Here is a 22511-nt window from a genome sequence, read left to right as displayed (position 1 = left end):
CATAAATAGACAGCGTACAAATTATTTACAAAAGTGTACAATTGCTAAAGTATACAGATGATATCGCTATTATTGGCCTTAAAAACCGCGCCGTTAGTTCTGCTCTTCCAGATTTAACAAAGAAGAAAATGGGTCTGGTGGTAAATGAGGACAAAACGAAATATCCCCTGTGATCAAACAAACAGTTAGCGCATTCGCATTTTGGCTCTCAATAACCTATTGCAAAGATGACTTGATACCGAACTCTTAGTTTTGAGAGAGTACCACCAAAATCCACATTTTTTACAACATTTGTTGATGCCACTACCGAAAAAATTAGATTGGCCGTTTTAGAAATAACATTTGGGTATTTTACATTTTAGACTTTATTTTTAAATGCTCTGTTCCCCAGTAGGTCTATATCACATAAGTAATACTTTATTATATATATATAAAGATATATATATATATTTGGCGTAGGAACCGCTTTAGGCGATTATAGCCGAATCCACCAGAGCGCGCCACTCATTTCTCCTTTTTACTTTTTGGCGCCAACTGGAAACACCACGGGAATAATGAGCGACTTATAGAGTTTGATTTTGGTTGGGAGAGAGGACTTTACTTTTCAATTGCCTACTCAGTCCAAAGTAGCACCTGCTGGCAAGAGTGATTCTGCGTTGGATTTCGAGGCTGACATTGTTGGTGTTGTTAATGCTGGTTCCCAGATAAACGAAATTATCTACAACTTCAAAGTTATGACCGTCAACAGTGACGTGGGAGCCAAGACGCGAGTGCGCTGACTGTTTTTTTGATGACAGGAGATATTTCGGCTTGTCCTCATTCACCACCAGACCCATACGCTTTGCTTCCTTATCAAGTCTGGAAAAAGCAGAAGAAACGGCGCGGTTGTTCCTTCCGATGATATCAATATCATCGGCGTTAGATACTAATTATAAATAAGTAAGAAAATAAAAACATATTTTTTTATAAATTCATATATAAATTTATTAACATAAAATATAAATTCATGCAACTAAATATATAAATTTATTAACGTAAAATATATATTAAATACAAATAGATGTCAATTATAACAAAGAATGGCAAAAAAAAAGCTGTCAAAAATCCCTAAAAATGAGAGATCAGAGAATTCGGTATGAGGAAAATTGCGAGAGTTTCGTATCATGTCATCTTTGACATTGACAGTCATAACTTTGAAGTGGTATTGTTTATTTTGGAACAGAGAGCTGCAACGGATACATCATTTCCGTGCACAGTGTGAATGGAAGTATTGACCGCTAGGGGACGAGTTCAAAACGAACATGCTGTTCGCGACACTCGAACCATATCCATACATGTTTGTTTTAACAGAGTGGCGAGTTGACACTCGTTCACAAACGAGCTGAAACTCTACACACGATCTTGTTGAAATTACACACGAGTGTGCTCAAAATTTGCTTATAATGACATTTACATAAATAGACAATATGTGTATAATCAGCAGTCATGCTATTATTGAGAACTGATTATCAGCAATTAGTGGTTATAAAACTGTACTCGATCTCATATGATTTTCGGCTATTAGTATAATTTGTTTCCTGTCATTTAATTTATTATTTTTATTCCTAAAATTTAGGATTTAAAAAAAATCAAAATATGTATGCAGGTACAATGAAATGTTTTTCTTTTTTATTTATAATTTATTAAGTAAGAAATTAAATAAATTTTGACTGAATTCGATCCTTAAATTGAATTATTATTTTTTAATATTTACAACGTCTACTACCAAATTCTTCTTCTTCTTGACTGGCGTAGACACCGCTTACGCGGTTATAGCCGAGTCCAAAACAGCGCGCCACGTATCCCTCCTTCTGGCAGTTTGGCGCCAATTGGTTATTCCAAGCGAAGCCAGGTCCCTCTCCACCTGGTCCTTCCATCGGAGTGGAGGTCTCCCTCTTCCTCGGCTTCCACCAGCGGGTACTGCATCGAATACTTTCAGAGCTGGAGCACTTTCATCCATTCGAACAACATGACCTAGCCAGCGTAGCCGCTGTTTTTTTATTCGCTGGACTATGTCGTCGAATAACACATACAGCTCATCGTTCATCGTCTGCGGTATTCGCCTTTGCCAATTCTTAAGGGACCATAAATCTTCCGCAAAACCTTTCTCTCGAAAACTCCTAGTGCCGTCTCATCGGATGTTGACATCGTCCACGCTTCTGCACCGTAAAGTAGGACGGGAATGATGAGAGACTTGTAGAGTTTGGTTTTTGTTCGTCGAGAGAGGACTTGACTACTACCAAATTATTCAACAAATAAAGCTAAGACAGAACACGATATCCCAACGCCATATCTACGTATATCTATTATTCAATCAACTCGTGTACGACACATCCGTAATTATAATATACACAAAACTCGAGTTCGCTGCATGAACTCGAATATGGATGCATCATGATTGTTCGTTTGCATCATTTCCGCTTTGGGTTCCAAATTCGATGGAACATGTATTTGAAGAGAGCATGTAAAGCTGCTCTCGGCTTTGGAACCAGTATCAACAACTTTCAAATTACAGCCTCAGCTTTGTTGAGCCTGCAAAATCTGCTCTCACAAATAAACAACCCAACGGTGAGAAAGTTTTATGGATATAGTGAAATTTTTGTCAAATAACAACAAGAATAATTATTCGTATCAACTGAAGAGCTCTAAAGGCTTAGTTGTTGTTGTAAAAGGCATTGAGCCTTCGGTAGAATGTAATGATATCAAAGAAGCCCTTGGAGAATACGGCTTTGGAAATAAAAATGTGGTAAATATCTTCAATAGAAATAAAGTACAACAACAAATGTTTGAAATCGAATTGTTGCCAACTCTAATCCAATAATAAATTATTTAAATATTTAATCAATCGTAGAATTAACGTTGAAGAACCTCATAAAAGAAATGGTTCGGTACAATACACTAACTGCCAAGAGTATGGGCATACCAAATCTTATTGCACCCTACGCAGTGTTTGTGTGGTATGTGGTGATTTACACCCAACATCAAAATGTCCTCTTAAATGTAGTAATTGTGGAGGAAATCACACTGCTAACTACAGGGGCTGCCCTGTATATAAAGACTTTAAATCAAAATTGTCAGTGGGAATTCAAGCTCGTCGTAACCAAATAATGAATATTCCTCGTAACGAAAATATAGAAATTACAAACCAGAGTTCGAAACCTGGTAATTCTAAGAATATCACTTTCCAAGGAAGCTAAGCAAATGTGGTAAAAGGCAACGCTATGCAATGCAACAACCGCAAAATCCACCAAATGGAGGCATTGAAAATATGATTCTAAATCTTACTCAAGTATGACACAATTTATGTCCACCATACCAAATCACAAAACCTTATTATCTAAAAAATTGGTATTTTTTAGTCTAAATATTAGAATAGAATAGAATTAGATAGAAAGCCAACAGTGTAAACCAAGACAAACTGGAGTTAATAGGATTTCTGACTGAAAAAAGCATAGATGTTATGCTGCTGTCAGAAACTCTTATTAATCCGAAAGGACGACAGCTGTACTACACTATTCTAAATAAGCACAATAACCTTGATATAATATCTCCTGGTAAGCCGACATTCTGGCCCAGTGATAGAAACAAAATATCAGACTTAATAGATTTAGCTTTAGTCAAAAATACAGATAGATCTCTTATAACAGTAGATACATGTATTGACTTATCTTCTGATCATTCTCCTGTACTTGTAAAGTTATGCGAACAGCCCATGAAAAAAAAATTTATATATATAATATTGCCACATTAACATGATTTAATTAATGATGTAATAACTAATGTAGCTGTCTTGGCAACACCTAGAAGAGACATTAAGGTTTTTAGAAACATCACTAATAATGAAATAGAAAAGCTTATAAATGAGAAAAGGCAAGCGAGACGTGAATGGCAATTAAGTCCAAAAATGTTAATTGACTTACCAAATATTGCTATATTAGTGCTATCTTTGCTCTTTAATGCAATTCTTGGTTTCGGGTATTACCCCATTTCGCAAAAGTTCGAAAAAGTCGCAGATCATCATGATATATAAACCTGCAAAAGACTTAACACAACCGTCATCCTACAGCCCAATATGTCTCTTACCATGTCTTTCCAAAATATTAGAAAAATTTTTACAATCAAAAATGTCTCCTTTCCTGCACGAAAAAAATATAATACCAACACACCAATTCGGGTTTCGTGCTAAACATGGCACTGTAGACCAAGTGAATAGAATTACAAACGAAATCAGGAAATCTTTCGAGCACAGAGAGTACTGTTGAGCTATTTTTCTCGATGTAGCTCAGCGTTCGATAAGGTCTGACATGAAGGCCTTTTATGGAAAATCAAAAACGTTTTACCTTACGAATTGCATAAAACATTGGCTCTAGTAAGCCGTAACAAATGCCCCATTAGAGCATCAAGAGTATTAAAGGAGCACTTAACTTTTGTCGAAGAATGGCAAACCAACTGGCGTATAAATATTAATGAGCAAAAATACAAGCATGTTACATCCTTTTCCTCTAAGACCAGAAACATTTCGGACAGTTAAAATAAAACTGATTTGGATGTATGGTATTCAACCTGTGCAACCAACATTGATATAATTCAGAAATTCCAATCTAAAATGCTTGGAACAATAACGGGTTCATCATGGTACATGCGTAACGAAAAAAGCCATAAAGATCTTGATTCAGAAATTCCAATCTAAAATGTTTAGAACAATAACGGGTTCAGCATAAATAAAGAAATATTGAAGGAAAAAAATATGTGTATGCAATTTGTTTGAAAAGTGGGCTAAAGCTATATTAACTAAACTTGCTGAACACATTTAGTACCCATCATACACCATGAAAATTGGTGGATAATAACCACTCCCTAAGGTTGTGTTGAAAACTACTAAAAGTGGATTAACTCACTAACGACCAAAGGCATAAACACAAAATCAACCAACTTTGGTATATTTCCATATTACGAATGAAAAATCAACGAAATTCTTTAACAACCACGCCTGCTTCCCATACAACTCAATTTTGCACATTTCACTTTGCAACATATAAATCATCTAGCATCCCGCTCCGGCTTTAAACAAACATTTCATAAGTTATAATTTTTTACACCCACATACCCATTTCCCCATACATATGTATGTACTTTCTCGTTTTTGCGTGAAGTAATTAAAAAAAAGTAAAATGAGGAAAATTCTAATATGAAATTATGTATATTTTTTTGTAATGAGCTATAACTTGATTACAACCTCTAGTCTTTGATGCCCGTTGTCTTTCTCTCTGATTGTATGACAAATTCTATAAGAGTTATAAATAGTTAGACTTTTGGAAAACACTAAAAATTGTATATTTAAAAAGATAAATTTCGAAAACAATGTACAACAATTGTCTAAAATGGTCCGGTGGTATTTAGGATTAAAAGTAAGTAAAATCTTCCAATTTCCTGCCCTTCTTCCAAACGAATAACGAATATATTAGTATCCGGGTTTCAAATACATTACGATATATATCATCAACAAATTATGCTTTGCCATTAAAAGTGGAATAATTCGGTGAAGATCTTAAGTAGATTAGGTTAGGTTGAAATGGCTGATCCTCGCGATAAGTGTCGTGTTTGTCAATGGTATAGCTATTTATATATTTCTAATATTTTGTTCTTCAAGCCGTACCGAATCTCAAGCGCGTACTTAGGAGGTTCTGAAATTTTGTTCAGCAAGCTGCTACGATCACTTGTTACTTGACCCTCTGACACGCGATTGCGATGCGAAGAAAATGACTAGCAAGACGATTTTCAGTTACAGATTAAGGTTCCCCATCACGGAGTCTTTTTGATATCCTCGCCTGGGATCTATTTCCAGAAAGTTGAGATCTAGATCTTTTGCGCTTTTTTGAAAACAAAAAAATTAAAGTGCCTCGATATAAAAATGTAATTGAACAAGTAAGGAAAGGCTAAGTTCGGGTGTAACCGAACATTTTATACTCTCGCAATTTATTTATTTAACTTAATTAATATTATATAATACACAATTTGACCCACATATTCGTCATATATATTGTATAAAGTCCATTGAAAGATGGAAACCATAATATTAGGTTAGAAGCACCGATGTCCTCGTGTTCGATATATGGGGCCTTAAAAACCTATGGTCCGATTTCGGCGATTTTTAGAATGGGGCAGCCACACTATTAACATAGTATTTGTGCAAAGTTCTGCACCGATATCTTCACTAGTACTTACTTTATATATTGTAAAGTAAACGATTCAGATTGCCTTCAAAGTTCTGGTATATAGGAAGTAGGCGTGGTTGTGAAGCGATTTGGCCTATTTTCACAACATATCATTGGGATGTAAGGAAACTATTACAAACCAAGTTTCATTGAAATCGGTGGAGTAGTTCCTGAGATATGGTTTTTGACCCATAAGTGGACGACGCCACGCCCATTTTCCATTTTGTAAAAAATCTGAGTGTAGCTTTCATCTGCCATTTCTTATGTGAAATTTAGTCTTTCTGACGTTTTTCGTTAGTGAGTTAACCTACTTTTAGTAATTTTCAACCTAACTTTTGTATGGGAGGTGGGCGTGGTTATGATCCAATTTCTTTCATTCTTGAACAGTATTAGGAAGTGGCTAAAAAAAACGACTGCAGAAAGTTTGGTTTATATAGCTCTATTGGTTTGCGAGATATGTACAAAAAACTTAGTAGGGGGCGGGGCCACACCCACTTCCCCAAAAAAATTACATCCAAATATGCCCCTTCATAGTGCGATCCTTCATACCAAATTTTATTTCCATAGCTTTATTTATGGCTTAGTTATGGCACTTTATGTGTTTTCGGTTTTCGCCATTTTGTGGGCGTGGCAGTGGTACGATTTTGCTCATTTTCGAAAGCAACCTTCCTATGGTGCCAAGAAATAAGTGTGCCAAGTTTCATCAATATATCTTAATTTTTACTCAAGTTACAGCTTGCACAGACGAACGGACGGACGGACAGACAGACATTCGGATTTGAACTCTTCACCCTGACCACTTTGGTATATATAACCCTATATCTAACTCGTTTAGTTTTGGGTGTTACAAAAAACCGTTATGTGAACAAAACTATAATACTCTCTTTAGCAACATTTGTTGCGAGAGTATAAAAATTATAAGAAATACTCGAGTCTCTGCGGTGTTCGCATAGTTAAAAGTTACAACATATTATTTACTGAAAAAAATTTAAATAAGATGGATTTAGTTCTGAAAAGAACTGAATATCAGTTCTGATCTTTTTTAGTGACAGATCATTTTTTATTTCCATATCCAAATATCCAGAGTGGCAACATGTGCGCAGGAACTTTTAAATAAATTTCTTTAATAAAAAAACTTGACATAATTATTATAGTTAGACATATGCTGTAGATATTGTTATGTTATTTAATATAGTAGAACATACATTTATTCAATAATAGTTTCCGTAGCGCATGCGACGGACGAAAAACGGTTTAGGGTACTTTTTTATAAACCTTGGATTACGTTAGTTAAGTTTTAATAAGGATGGATCACTAATCCTTTGCAGCAATAAATATAGCCTATATTATTCAGGGTGATACAGCTTTCTAATGGTGAAATTATTTTTTAAATCACAGTAGTTTTTGAGTTTATTAATTACAAACATACATATGTACATACAAATCTTTCTTCTTTATAAAAGTAGCATAGATAACCAATGAAAATGTCTTAATAGAACTTAATAGCCCCAAATATCCCACATAAAGGCCTCAGAGCCTATGCATATTTTTTTACCGAATATATCGGACGATGTTTTTTATGGAAACACTGAGGGAATTTTTTCTTCTAATAAGGTGCCTCACTGTCGGAAATCGGTCCGTAACTTCCCCTAGCTTCCATATACATAGTATTGGGATTTTCAAACATCCGGTGGGCTTTATAACGTATGTAGATATCGGATAATATGTGAAGTACATATATGAAAATAAATTATGTGGATGGATAGTCTTGAATAAAATTTAGCTTGGTGGCTAAAATGATTGAAATCGGTTCAGAAATTACCCCCCAGCCGTCATATACTAATATACTATACTATTTTTGTTATAATAGAGAATCAAATATATGGATCAAAGTGTATGTTATCATAATAAAATTAAATAAATAAAATACGAAAATATAGAACGTTGGTCGTTTTTATGCTCGACGTTTTGTTAGAGCAAATGGATATTATTCTATCATAGCTGTGTTAAAAATAAGAATTATTATTTAGGTTTACATTTTTGCTTAAAAATTACATACACATTTGAAAGTATTCCGTGGTGCCTATTCTCATTCTGAATTGTGTGTCGCCATCGATACTCGTGTGATGCAATCTAGTCTCTATTATTTTTGGTTTGGATGGAACCTTTTGGCGCAATCCACCAGAAGTATAAATATCAACGCTGACGCTAGGTGTTGTTGAGAAGATGAGAAAAATATTTTGCTACTTACCGATCCAAACAGAGTTAGATCGCCGAAAGGTCAGCCCTTGGCAGGATAAAATCTGAATCAATTCCTGAACCGCTAAATTTGTATGTTATTTTAATATTATTTCGTTTATTGTTTTCATAACCACTTCGGTTTGATGTTAAGATGACGTGTTGAATTCTGAATGTCCGTCTGTCGGTCCATTCGTCCGTGCTATTTAAATTTAAACCATAATCAGACTCTTTCACCTAACAATATACATATAAATCAAGCACCATTGGAATTATCGTAATACAATTTTTCACTTTACAGTCGGGCACATATTTATTTTCGATTTATTTCAGACTAGCAGACCCGGCCACTCGTTTTTGTGGCAAGGTATACATTAAATTAAGTTGGTCCAATCTTGGCTTGACATAATGACAACTTACACTAATTTTAATTGCAAAGTGAGTGTTGATAGTTCAGGCAATTTTAAATAGTTTGGGATAATTGACTACGTCATTCTGGTTTGTAGCTGTGTCAACTCTCTTGGACCGAAATTCTAAATTGTGGCATTAAGATCATCGATTTATTTTTTTACCACCAATATAGGTCATTCAATCAATCATTTATGGTTATTATATTGAGGTTTCATGTCAGGAAAACTTCTCTTTCGAGTCAATGAAGTGACAGAAATCTGTTGGAAATGCTATTAATCTATCGAGGTGTCAACTGCGACCCTACCATTTCCAACTGATTCTACAATCCCAATTTGATATTGCTGCAAAAACACTCATATGTTAGTTGTTAATTGGCGATTCTTTATGTGTCGCCACAAATTAAATGATTTTAGGCATGCGATTAGCCCGTCAGTAACAGTTGATCCAGGAATAATTGGAAGAGTCTGGCGTAAATCACCTACTAACAGAATCCTGGCTCCACCAATAACGTTCATCGACAATCAAGATCTTTTAAAGTCCTGTGCAGTACCTCCAGCGACTTCTTGAATATTTGGAAAATCTTCGTTATAGCGCAATTTTTGGCGATTTTGCCGACTGGTGTTTCGTTCATTTGCAATTTAGGAGTAATTTCAAGCCGAATGTGCCGTTTGTTTGCCTACTAACGGGTGCCAAGATACCCCTATTCCCGAAAATGAGTAAAATTGGTTCTGGAATTACATCAGCCCTCATATACTATATATGATGATTTTCTATTGGACGTTATGCCGAATATATAGATACAATTGTATGTTATCTTAATAAAATTATATCAATAAATTGCGAGGGTATAAAATGTTCGGTTGGACCCGAACTTAGCCTTTCCTTATTTGTTACAAATTGTTTTGGGCTATCGACACAACCTTATGCAATTGAACTATAGCAAAAATATTTTAACAAAGCAACAATGATAACCTTCAAAATATTATCTTTTTGTTTTCTCTTTTTATATTTTTCTTGTCAACTCGAATAAAATTCTCTTATTATTATCTTCCTCGCAATTTTTCCATATTTACTCACTGTCTAATCTTTTCCTGGCCTTCCACGAATATTTGAACACTAAAATTAGCCAGATCGGTTTGGCCGTTATCGACTTTTTGCGAGACTAACGAACAGCAATTCATATTTATATTATATTTATGTAACTGTAAATTAGAAGTAAAACAAAATGTTAATTATTAATATCTAAAATCCGTTCGTTCCGTAAATTTCATCAAAATCCGTTCAGCCGTTTAGGCATGATAGAGCAAAACTCCCAGCAAAAACCATAAAAAATCACTAACTCAATTCAGTTTTCTGCCTACTTCGTACCCCCTAAGTACGATGACGTGATCTTTTTGATCTTATATCCGCTTTTAGGTAACCATCTATTACCTTACTAAATTTCATCAAAATCCATTCAGCCGGTTAGACGGGAAAGAGCAAAAGTCCCAACAAAAACCATAAAAAATCACTAACTCAATTCAGTTTTCTGCCTACTTCCTACCCCCTAAGTACGATGACGTGATCTTTTTGATCTTATATCCGTTTTTAGGTAACCATCTATTACCTTACTAAATTTCATCAAAATCCGTTCAGCCGTTTAGACGTGAATGAGCAAAAGTCCCAACAAAAACCATAAAAAAACACTAACTTAATTTAGTTATCTGCCTACTGCCTACCCTAAGAACCATGGCATGATTATTTATAGCATATGACCATTTCTAAATTATCATCTATCACCATACCAAATTTCATCAAAATCCGTTCAGCAGTTTAGGCGTGAAAGAGTAACAGACAGACAGAGTTACTTTCGCATTTATAATATTAATATGGATAAACATACGGAATGTATTACGTTTCTTCTTTTTTATAACCATCAGAATTGTTAAACGATAGTTTTGTTCAACATTCTGTTAAAATTTTTAAACAATAGCAATTCGTTCACTAAGCTTATACCTTGTTATTCTGATGCATATGAACATAATAAATTTTAAGAAAATTATCCATATAACTTATATATTTATTAGTAGATCAAATACTGACGCTCGATCTCAAACTCCCTCACCGAACTTTGGTGGAATTAGCAAGCCAGACTCTTCTAGAGGTAGTTGCATAACAGATCAGCGGTCACATTTCCAAAGTTCTTTAACTGGCCAGCAACTAGATCAATCCACAAGTAAGTATAATATTTTGAAAATGTGTTCCGTATTTATCCCTGACAGTAAATGTATTGCCAATTCAAGGAGTTTCTTGCTACGATTGCTACTCTTTAGTAGTTATGCCCTCAGAAATTTTTTAACTGAGTGTAAAACCAAGTATATAAAATATATTTTGTTGATATATGTGCCTTCTCTAAATAAAAGTGGCAGAGGCAAATGAATGGCAAAAAATCAGTCCCCACAACAGCCGGTTCCGCGACACCGGGATTGACTCGAATCCGACCAAGGGCTATTATATCGATGACCTGACTGGATCGATAAGTTCTAGTCTAAAATTGTCATCAATTGAGCAACACCTTGCAGCAGGGTTGCTCTCTATCCATTTTATCCGCGCTGGCGTTGAGCCAAACCCGGTTCCAAGAGTTGCGTGTGTCAGACCGTAATACATCGGAACGTCAGTTAAATGCAATTCTTGCTCTGGCTGGTGTCATTTTCCGACGTGTTCCGGCCTGCGCACCACACGTGAATGGAGTGAGTCACTCGTTGCCCCATGCTGCAGGAGTCTGCCTGCGCAACAACCAAATTGGAGTCGCCAAACAACACCCGAGTGCGACAATTTTGTGTGTGTTTTGCAGCAGTAACAATCAACACCTGTACATTACTTCCTCACACCCAGGATCACCACTGGCCAACCGAGACAAACGAAGCTTCTACAATTTAACTGCAACGGACTCCAGAGTAAGATCGAGGAGATAGTTGAGTTAATGAGTCGGGAAGGCGTAGTGATAGCTGCGGTCCAAGAAACCAAGCTAAACGGCCGCTCAGATCATCTGAGCTGTGCCGGTTTCAACGTTATACGTAAGGAGACAATGGTGGTGGCTCAGCATTCATCTTGCGCAACACAGTGCAGTATCGTTTAATCGATGGAGATATCGACCGCAGGGATACTACCCTAGAATGTCATGGCATAGCTATCCGGTCAGGCGATGTCGAGCTCGAAATATTTTATTTCTACATGCCCCAAGTTACATGTTGACCAACAGGATATCACCCGAACATCGGTGCGTTGCTTCGAGGTGAAAACCGAGTGGTACTTGGCGACTATAACGCGCTTCACGATCTTTGGCATTCTTGCCTGGCAAATGATCTTCGGGGGATGGAGCTGCCAGAACAGATTGACCATTCGACATTCTGCACCATGATTGTGGAAGCCCCCACCAGAATTATGAGCACCTGTAATAGCTCGTCTGATATTACAATCGCTAGCGGTGGTCTGATAAATAGCATAACATCTGCCTGTCTCGATCGAAAAACCTCAACTCAAATTTTTCCACTGGACCCGAAGAAGTGCACGAGCTATTTTAGCCGCCAATTTACACTGCACCCGGTGGATAAGGCGAAAAGATATGTTACCCGGCGGCTGCGTAAAATGCCAAAAGACTGCGCACTACTTACCTACTAGCGGCGAGGTTGCAAATGTCATCAAAAAGGCCAAATCGTCCACTCTATGACCACTTTTAATACACCTGACTCGTGGAAAACCGGAAGAGTGGTCCCACTACTAAAACCAGGGAAACCAGCCAATCAAGAGAATCCTATCGTCCGATAACTCTCCTTTCCTCAGTAGTGAAGACACTTCAGACCTTGTTACTCTCTACCTTCACCCATCACTTGAGCCTAGCACAGCACCAAAATGGATTCCGTAAAGTGCACAGTACCACCACAGCACTTAGCGTCATAAACGCCCAGATAACTAATGATATAAATCAAAAACCTCCCTCCTATTAGCGCTGGACTCGTCAAAAGCTTTTGACACAGTCATCCACACAACTAGAATATATCGAACAATCTTCGCCACCTCTAGGGATGAAGAGGTGAACCATTAATTACCTGAGCGGTCGTCAATCATGCGTAACGTTTCGAGGTCAAACATCCAAGCAAAGAAGAATTAAACAAGCGGTACCCAGGGTGGTGTCCTAACCCCCTTACTATTTAATTTCTACATTTCGAAACTCCCTCAACCACCAGAAGGAGTCGCAACAAAATTCTCAAGTCGCTAGCTGGCAGCACCTGGGGTAAAGACAAAGAAACGTTATTGACAACTTACCAGGCAATCGGCCGGCCGGTCCTAAACTACGCAGCCCCAATATGGTCGCCAGGATGCAGTGGGGCGCAGATCATGAACCTTCAGACCTGTCAAAATACCGACCTCCGGACAGCCACAGGTTGCCTCTTGATGTCTCCGGTCGAGCACCTTCACAATGAGGCCCGTATGCTCCCTGTCAAGGAGCATAACGTAATGCTGTCGCAGAAATCATCCCTGCAGTCACCTACTGGAAGCCTCCTAGGCAAAAAATCAAGCATACCGAAATAACGCGACGGCAACGCAGACCAGTTGAAAATTTATATTTATTCAGCGAGTTAAGAAGTAAAGTTGGCTGCGAAGTAAAGTTGAAAACGAAATTTCTTTGTACAAAAAAAAATTCACAACAACAATTCAAGTAATTTAATTAGGGATGGCGCATCGACGTTAACGTTGAGCGGTAAACGCTTTTATTTAGGGAAGGCAGTAACTTTGGTACTGTGCGAGGCATTTATTTTTATACTCTCGCAACAAAGGTGCTACGAGAGTATTATAGTTTTGTCCACATAACGGTTGGTTGTAAGTCCTAAAACTAAACGAGTTAGATATAAGGTTATATATATCAAAATGATCCGACATCGTCAACGCTTCTGCACCATAAAGTAGGACGGGAATGATGAGGGACTTGCAGAGTTTGGTTTTTTTCGTCTCGAGAGGACTTTACTTTTCAATTGCCTTCTCAGTTTATAGTAGCACCTGTTGGCAAGAGTGATTCTGTGTAGGATTTCAAGGTTGACATTGTTATTGGTGTTGATGCTGTTGGCTAGGTATACGAAATTACCTACAACTTCAAAGTTATGACTGTCAAGAGTGACTTGGGAGCCAAGACGCGAATGCGCTGACTGTTTGCTTGATGACAGAGATATTTCGTCTTGTCCTCGTTCACCTACAGACCCATACAATTCGCTTCCTTATCCAGTCTGGAAAAAGCAGAACTAACAGCGACGGTGTTGTTTCCAATGATATCGATATTATCGGCGTACGCCAGCAGCTGTACAATCTTATAGAAGAATGTACCTTCTCTATTTAGCTCTGCTGCTCGTATTGTTTTCTCCAGCATCAGGTTAAACAAGTCACACGATAATGAGACGCCCTGTCTGAAATCTCGGTTGGCATCGACCGGCTCGGAAAGGTCCTTCCCGATCTTTTGGTATTGCTCATCGTCAGCTTACACAGCCGTATAAATTTTGCAGGGATACCAAATTCAGACATCGCGGCATATAGGCAACTTCTTTTCGTGCTGTCGAAAGCAGCTTTAAAATCGACAAAGATATGGTGTGTGTCGATCCTCTTTTCACGGATCTTTTCCAAGATTTGGCGCATGGTGAATATCTGGTCAGATGTAGATTTTCCAGGTCTAAAGCCCCACTGATAAGGTTCAATCAGTTTGTTGAGGGTGGGCTTTAGTTTTTCACACAGAAAGAACCTCGATAGAACCTTTTAAGCGATGTTGAGGAGGCTTGTCCCATGGTAATTGGATCAGATTGTTGGGTCTCTCTTTTTGTGGATTGGGCAGAGTACACTGAGATTCCAATCGTCGGGCATACTTTCTTCCGACCATATTCGGCAAAGAAGCTGATGCATGCACCTCTGGGAGTCTTACAGGAGTGTGTTCCGGTCTTGAAACCTTCAGTTAGTCGCCGTATCTTTTCGTAAAATTTTCGAGCATTACCTCTGTCGGCCAGCTTGTTAAGCTATTCATACTCACGCATTTCGGCCTCTTTCATTTTTTGTTTGCAAATGCGTCTCGCTTTCCTCTTCAGATCCCGGTATCTATCCCATCCCGCACGAATTACGGTCGATCGCAACATTGCAAGGTAGGCAGTCTGTTTTCTCTCCACTGCGAGGCGACAATCCTCATCATACCAGCTGCGTTTTTGACATTTCTGAAAGCCAATTGTTTCGGCAGTAGTAGCTGTGCGTAAGGAGCTTTATATGCCGTCCCACAGTTCCGTAATACCGAGATGCTGATGAGTGCTCGAAGAGAGCAGGAGTGCAAGTCGAGTAAAAAATCGTTCGGCTGTCGGTTGTGATTGCAGCTTCTCGATGTCGAACCTTCCTTGTGTTTTTTGACGTGTGCTCTTTGAATTTCAAAATTTGAATTTTTGAATAAATGTATGGGTTAAATCAATGGCAACAAACATGTCACATTCGGGTAAAAAATTGTGATATGTCATATACCTGGTTCACTTTGTTGAATACACTCTGCTTTTATATATATATATATATTTTAAATGAATTTTTGATGTTTTTATAATTTTAAGATAATGAATTCCTGAAATTTTTATTTTGCTTCATTCATATACTGAATTTAATAAAGCAATTTGAAATAAAAAGAAGTTGTTTTATTTAAATTTCATGTTTTTATTTATATTAAGTTATGGTGCAAATATTGAAATAATTCATCTCGCTTATTACTATTTGTTTGTTGATGAATTTCGTGGGACTCGTCTTGTAATTTGTTTTCTAAATCTTCATCTTGGTAATTTTCAATACTTAAATCATCGAGAGTTATACATACATATATTATGGAGAACACAAGCACTAACTTTTAAAAATAGACTCTCCCAGTAACGAATGCTTCTATAATAGTGGCTTTATGACATTAGCTGTCATCGATTGGCCAAGCGTTATAGAGAAGACAAAAGAACGCACTATCTTGTAATTAAAAAAGACAGGCAGCACTTATGGTGCAAGCCTGCGCTAAAATGGCCTCTTAATCATGCGCAATAGTGTTGAACTATTTTCGTAGGTGGAGAAATACTTAAATCCGCACAAAAATATTTTTTTAGTCTCTTTGTTTCGAGCTGCGTCTATGCATTACATTTTATTTAATATATTAAAATGTGTTTCAAAGTAAAAACAACAAAAATATTTATTTGTATTATCATTTTTATCTAGAATTTGTCCTTTGAGTCGTTTTTACCATTGTGAATAGTCTACATATGTAAAACAAAATTTATCAGCACTCAGCAAGTGGCGATAGCATTTTTACATACTCTCCTGTACGAATTCAACTAGATAACTATGTTGTTGCTTTCACATGTACAATTTTTGACAGGTGAGCAGCGCCCAAAGATAACGAGCAGAGAAGTGACCAATCGATTACAGCTATTATTTCAAAATCTCAACAAGTTGTTAAACAAACGTTGAATATTTGACATAAATCGAATCTTTCTAACAGTGCTAAATAGAAACTTCAATTTAGTGCAAAATTTTTGAATTATTTTAGGGTAAAAGAAGTAAAAAGAATCGACAAATAATAGCCGATGCCGATACCAAGGCCAATTAATCGGTCGGTCTCTATCAGAGAGCAGCTTCGGGTATGTTCGAGTGTGTTCAATCACACTAGCTTAAATTCGGTACGAGTGTGTCGTAACACTCTTCAAACACGTGTTCGATCGAGTTTAGAACCCGAAGCGAAAATAACGCAAACGAACAATCAAGACGGTCCTATCTTCGAGTGCAGGCAGCAAACTCGGATTTTATGTATATTATATTTTCGGGTGTGTCGTGCACGTGTTGATTGTGATCGACACACTCGAGTGGCACTCGAAGACCAAAAAATAATAGATAAACATATGTATGTATGTTGGCGTCGGGATGACGCGTTCTGTCTTAGCTTTTTTGGTTGAATAATTTGAATATTAGACGTACATAGTACATATTATAAAAGAATAATTCAATTTAAGAATAGAATTCACTCAAAACTTATTTTATTTATTAATTCATAAATCATAAATAAAAAACATTTCATTGCACTTAAATATTTTAATTTTTTTTAAATCACAAATTTCAGGTGTAGACCAGATAAGGTGTTTGTGCCATTGGAAATGTTCTCACAACCCGAATTTTCTATCGTTGTCATTATGAATTATAAAAAGTAAACAAAACAAACAAAACTAATAATCGTTGACAATCACTACGCAATAATAGCATGACTGCCAATTACATACATACATATTCTGAAATTTTGTGCACACTCGTGTGTGACTCGATCACATTCAATACGATCGGGTTAGAGTGCCAGCTCGTTCACAAACGAGTGTCAACTCGGCACTCTGTTAAAACAAGCATATATGCTTGTGTTTCGAGTGTCGCGAAAGGCTCGTTCGTTTTGAACATGTCTCCAAGCGATCAATACGTGTATTCATACCGAAAAGTTTGATCAAACAAAATCAAAGTGGACATTCGAGTGTGCACGAAAATGATATATCCGTTGCAGCTCTCTGGTCTCTATCCACAACTGCTTGAAGCACTATACTATATGTATGCTTTCTATCGAAATATGGAAATAAGGAGCTTTTATACGAATGAGTCTAGTCTATGTAACCGATTACATTTGGTAAACCACATCTTGCCTCAAACTTCCTTTTTGTTGCAACTGCGACAGTACTATTTGTCCACCGTATGTATTCGTGAGAAATCGATATAACCCAACTAGTCACATCCGCTAGAAGAAGACACTCCATGCAAATTGGTAAGCTGCCGAAAAGTGACGGTGTTACTCCTGTACCAAATATAAATAAACAATTTTTTTCTAGGTGGTACAATTTCTCTTCCACCAGTATTTGATTTGGGCTCAATGCTATTTGTATATTTCTCTGAAAGTAAAATGTTCAAATAAATTTTTTAAGTCAATAAAATGAAAATATGCGTCCATAAATACTTACCTATTAAACGGTCGAACGCCACAATCTCATGTGCGATTTGAATTCATTCTCGCCATAACCTTCAATGACTTCGCAAAAGTTTTGTCATTTAGAGGTTTCCCCCCTTTCCAATTCCTCAGAGCTTAATGAAGATTCCGAGCTGAAGCTAGATGGCATTTCATCTAAAAATGCTCGTATACCAGCACTCCCAATCATAAGCTCCTCTTCATTTTGTAAATACTGAGAAACCTGCACAATAATTTATTAGTATAAACACATTACATATGTTTAAAAAAACTTTCTTACCAAATTAAAATACTCATTGTTTTCCATTTTCGTTTTTAACATAAAATGATTCTATCTTTTTCAACTTTGAAAATTTAATTGTTTTATTAGCGAACTGTCAAAGAGTTCAGTGCTCAAGTATAGACAATTCGATTTCAGTGCTGCCAGTTCGTATGAAAATTTGGAAAGTTTGTTCGATTGGCTGTCTGCTATAGACAAGATGACAGCTAATATTAAATACCATATCAATATCTACAAAAAATATCACGACAGCATATGTCTAACTATTATAGTTATGTCACAATAACTGTTTTTTTCATTAAAAAATATATGTTTAAATACCAGCGCTATAAAAGCTGCTTTTTTATACTTTGGTATTCAAAATAAATAACTTCATATATAAGACTGCTTTAATACTAATATATAACTTTTTGAATTATTCAATTTGAAAGATATCACGAGTTTGAAAATTTAAGTTATTTGAAAATTGTCGCATTGTCGCCCCTCACACCAATCAATTAGACGGCACCTTAACGGGGCAACTCGAAATACATATCTGTGGCAACAAATAATTACGGCTTAAGTCGACATAAGTGCTTTTTGATTTTATTACATATTTTAATTCTCCTCTTCATGTTCTAGCACTGAGCCAAATTTCAATTACAAAATGTTATTTTTGATGAAGTTATACGCATTTACATTTTATTTTATTTTTTCTTTTTGGAAAATAATACATTAGCCACAACATATTAATTCCACTTAATTTTTTTAAAGGTAGTTTAATCAATATTAAAATGTTTGTGCATTAAAACTTATACACACTTAAGTTGAATAACTAACAGCCGATTCAAATTATAGCTCATAAAAAAACAATTTATATTTAACTAAGCTCTTATATTACAACGACCTGCTTTAATTTGGTCTACTTAAGTGAACATACGTTCTTATAACAAAATTTAATTTTTACGATATTTGAAATCTTCATTTTTGCAAAACATCTTAACTCTACTAAGGCTATTATGTTAAAGTGCCGTTGAAATATAACAGTACTTTAACTGCATGTAGGTTGTTTTTAGTGTGTGCTTTCGGAATTTTTTTGCAAACATAAGTTGTTGTGTTCAGTTTGTAGAAAGTGCTGGCGCGAGTAGTGTCGTAGAAAAATGGATTATAATATTTTTAACGAAAGTGTTTCTTCAGAGTTATTGAATGCTTTATTAACTGATAATACATGTGCTGATAATAATACTGAAATAGAAGTTGTATTTATTGATACTTTATGTACTAACATAATAATAAAATCGGGCTCAATACTAATAATACGGCAAATGCCGCAGTTGCTAATTCTTGTGATAACACCGTAGATGAAGATGATGTTGATTATACGGCAGATGAAGAAGATATTGATTATACGGCAGATGAAGATGATGTTGATCAGAATTCAATTTTAAGTGATACTAACCATGATATTGTAAATAGTTTTGTGATATTACACATTTATTGCTTGAAATTATGTATTAAAAATTTAAATTTAGGAAAACACATCAAGCGTTGCGAATAATGCAGTATCGTCAAGAAAACTTGCAAAGCAGCTGAGAAACGAGGGAAAATCTTACATTTCCGCGCGGGTATTGCGTAAATTGGAAGCTTGCAGGAAAAACTGCGCTTCTAAAATATCTTATGACCAGCAAAAAGAAATACATAAGGCTTATTGGACACACGGGTCATATCGTTTGCGCAGAGCAGCTGTTGCTGCGTTGATTGAACTGCAGACTACTAAAACTATTAAGCGGTTTAAGTCTGCTGTAAATCCAAGAAGAAGAGATTATTCTTACAACTATTTTTTAGAAGTGAATACTGAAAAAATATCAGTATGCCAAAAATGCTTTAGATTTACTTTGTGCGAGTCAGAACAGTTCATAAAATCAGTTCATAATCTCGGCAAAAATTGAGGGAACTGGATTTACAGATATGCGTGGGACACACAAAAATGCCAGAAAATTATCATCTAATAAGCAAAACGAAATTATTGAATTCATTAACAGTTGATTATACGGCAGATGAAGATGATGTTGATCAGAATTCAATTTTAAGTGATACTAACCATGATATTGTAAATAGTTTTGTGATATTACACATTTATTGCTTGAAATTATGTATTAAAAATTTAAATTTAGGAAAACACATCAAGCGTTGCGAATAATGCAGTATCGTCAAATAAACTTGCAAAGCAGCTGAGAAACGAGGGAAAATCTTACATTTCCGCGCGGGTATTGCGTAAATTGGAAGCTTGCAGGAAAAACTGCGCTTCTAAAATATCTTATGACCAGCAAAAAGAAATACATAAGGCTTATTGGACACACGGGTCATATCGTTTGCGCAGAGCAGCTGTTGCTGCGTTGATTGAACTGCAGACTACTAAAACTATTAAGCGGTTTAAGTCTGCTGTAAATCCAAGAAGAAGAGATTATTCTAACAACTATTTTTTAGAAGTGAATACTGAAAAAATATCAGTATGCCAAAAATGCTTTAGATTTACTTTGTGCGAGTCAGAACAGTTCATAAAATCAGTTCATAATCTCAGCAAAAATTGAGGGAACTGGATTTACAGATATGCGTGGGACACACAAAAATGCCAGACAATTATCATCTAATAAGCAAAACGAAATTATTGAATTCATTAACAGTTTTCCATCATACGAGTCGCACTATAGTCGTCGTGATACATCATTATGTTACCTTCCAAGTGATCTATCGGTGGCAGCAATGCATCGCTTATATTGCGAGAAATACGACCATTATGTGGCGTTAACAATATTTTCGAGGCTGTTTAATCAAGTAGGATTGAAATTTAAAAAACCCAAGCTTGATACTTGCCACAAATGCGACTTACTTGAACATAAGGTAACAGTTGTAGAAGAGGTTGATTCTCTAAAAGCAGAACAAGCACATCATCTTAGTGAAGCACAACAAGCATATGACGCGAAGAAAGTTGATAAGGCAAAAGCTATGAAAGATGCTTCACTTATACCCCTGGCAGACGGCGCGTTAATTCGGAATAACAGCTTTAATCGGGGTTAATTCGAGAGTTATCTCAGTTAACTCGGTTTACTAACTCCCATTTAATCCTCAAAATTTTAGAGAGCTAGTGGGAGTTCGTGTCATTTTCGTTGGCAACATTGTTAAACATGGCCGCTTTTTATCTATTGTGAATGAAAATATGCAATACTGACAGCTGTTTTTCAATTAAATGTAAACAAAAACATACGCATGCTAATTTTTTCTAAAATGGAAGTTTTAATAATAACGTATTTATGTAAATTTTTTTAATAATTAGTGATTTTGCAGTAGTTGTGCGGCTAACAACCGCAATATTTCCTTTCTATCCAATTTTATTTCACCAAAATGAAAATATTATTGCCAATCAGCTGTTATGGGAGTTTATAACTCGCTTTGCTGCCGTCTGTCACCCACAAAATTGGAACTGATTAAAAGCGTAGTTAATCCGAGTTAACTCTGCCGTCTGTCTAGCGTATTAAGTTGTTTTGTTTTGATCTTCAGCAATGCCTGCCAACACCAATGTTGAGGACTTCCTTGTCTTTTTACAAACGACCATTATGGACATTCAATTTAACTGTTCATGATCTTGAGACCAATCAAGCAATATGTTATATGTGGCATGGAGCTCTAGCAAAAAGAGGAGGAAATGAGATAGCTTCCTGTGTTTTTAACCATCTTCAAAATATGGACTCTAATACAAAACACGTAGTTTTTTATAGTGATTGCTGTCCAGGTCAAAATAAAAATAGTTACGTTGCAACAATGTTTGAAATTTTTGCGCAAATGGACAGCAATATAACTACTATAGATCACAAATTCTTAGTGCCTGGTCACACTCACATGGAGTGTGATAGCGACTATGCACTAATCGAAAAAAAGAAGAAAAAAACATTATTAAAAATACACCATCCTCGTGATTGGTTACAATTTGTTCGATCCGTTGGATGGAAAAACCCGTTTTTAGTTATTATGATTTTGGAAACACTGCTAAACAGTTATTTACTTGGCGGAAAATTGACGATGTCGGCAAAAAATACAATTAAAAAATCGCTCAATGAAGAAGAACCATTCCATTTTATAAATATAGTAAAGCGGGGCACCAATAGGGTGAATATTAAAGATTTAAAACTATTTTATGAGTCCCCAATACTAATTAACGAAAACAAAAAAAAGATTTATTAGATATGCTACCGTTAGTTGATGAAATATATAGAGAGTTCTATATAAATTTAAGTACAGTGAAATCGCTAGATTTTCACCCTGATCTAACTGA

At 36.1% G+C, this 22511-nt stretch overlaps 1 protein-coding gene and 1 long non-coding RNA gene across 8 annotated transcripts in view; one reads left to right on the top strand and one right to left on the bottom strand.

Annotated features, from left to right (window-relative positions):
* Positions 1–22511, top strand: part of LOC105218998 (uncharacterized) — a 65995-nt gene that overhangs the window by 40070 nt on the left and 3414 nt on the right. For 5 of the 7 annotated variants that reach the window (XR_008471147.1, XR_008471148.1, XM_054230408.1 and 2 more), the window contains one exon: positions 10970–11118. Coding sequence is in view for 5 of the 7 variants with exons in the window: in XM_054230408.1 (XP_054086383.1) it covers positions 10970–11118 (149 nt within the window). In the remaining 2 variants the exon portion in view is untranslated. The remainder of the gene's footprint in view (positions 1–10969; positions 11119–22511) is intronic. The other 2 variants (XM_054230409.1, XM_011194913.3) reach the window with 1 other exon arrangement.
* LOC114804824 (uncharacterized) lies at positions 16245–22262 on the bottom strand. The gene is made up of 3 exons (XR_003752942.2): positions 18203–22262; positions 17918–18145; positions 16245–17848 (listed from the first exon to the last, which is right to left on the bottom strand). It is a non-coding gene; the product is annotated as an uncharacterized LOC114804824 (long non-coding RNA).

Source organism: Zeugodacus cucurbitae, chromosome 4 (genome assembly GCF_028554725.1).
Source record: "Zeugodacus cucurbitae isolate PBARC_wt_2022May chromosome 4, idZeuCucr1.2, whole genome shotgun sequence".
Taxonomy (NCBI): Eukaryota; Metazoa; Arthropoda; class Insecta; order Diptera; family Tephritidae; genus Zeugodacus; species Zeugodacus cucurbitae.
This window is presented reverse-complemented; position numbering and strand designations above follow the sequence as displayed.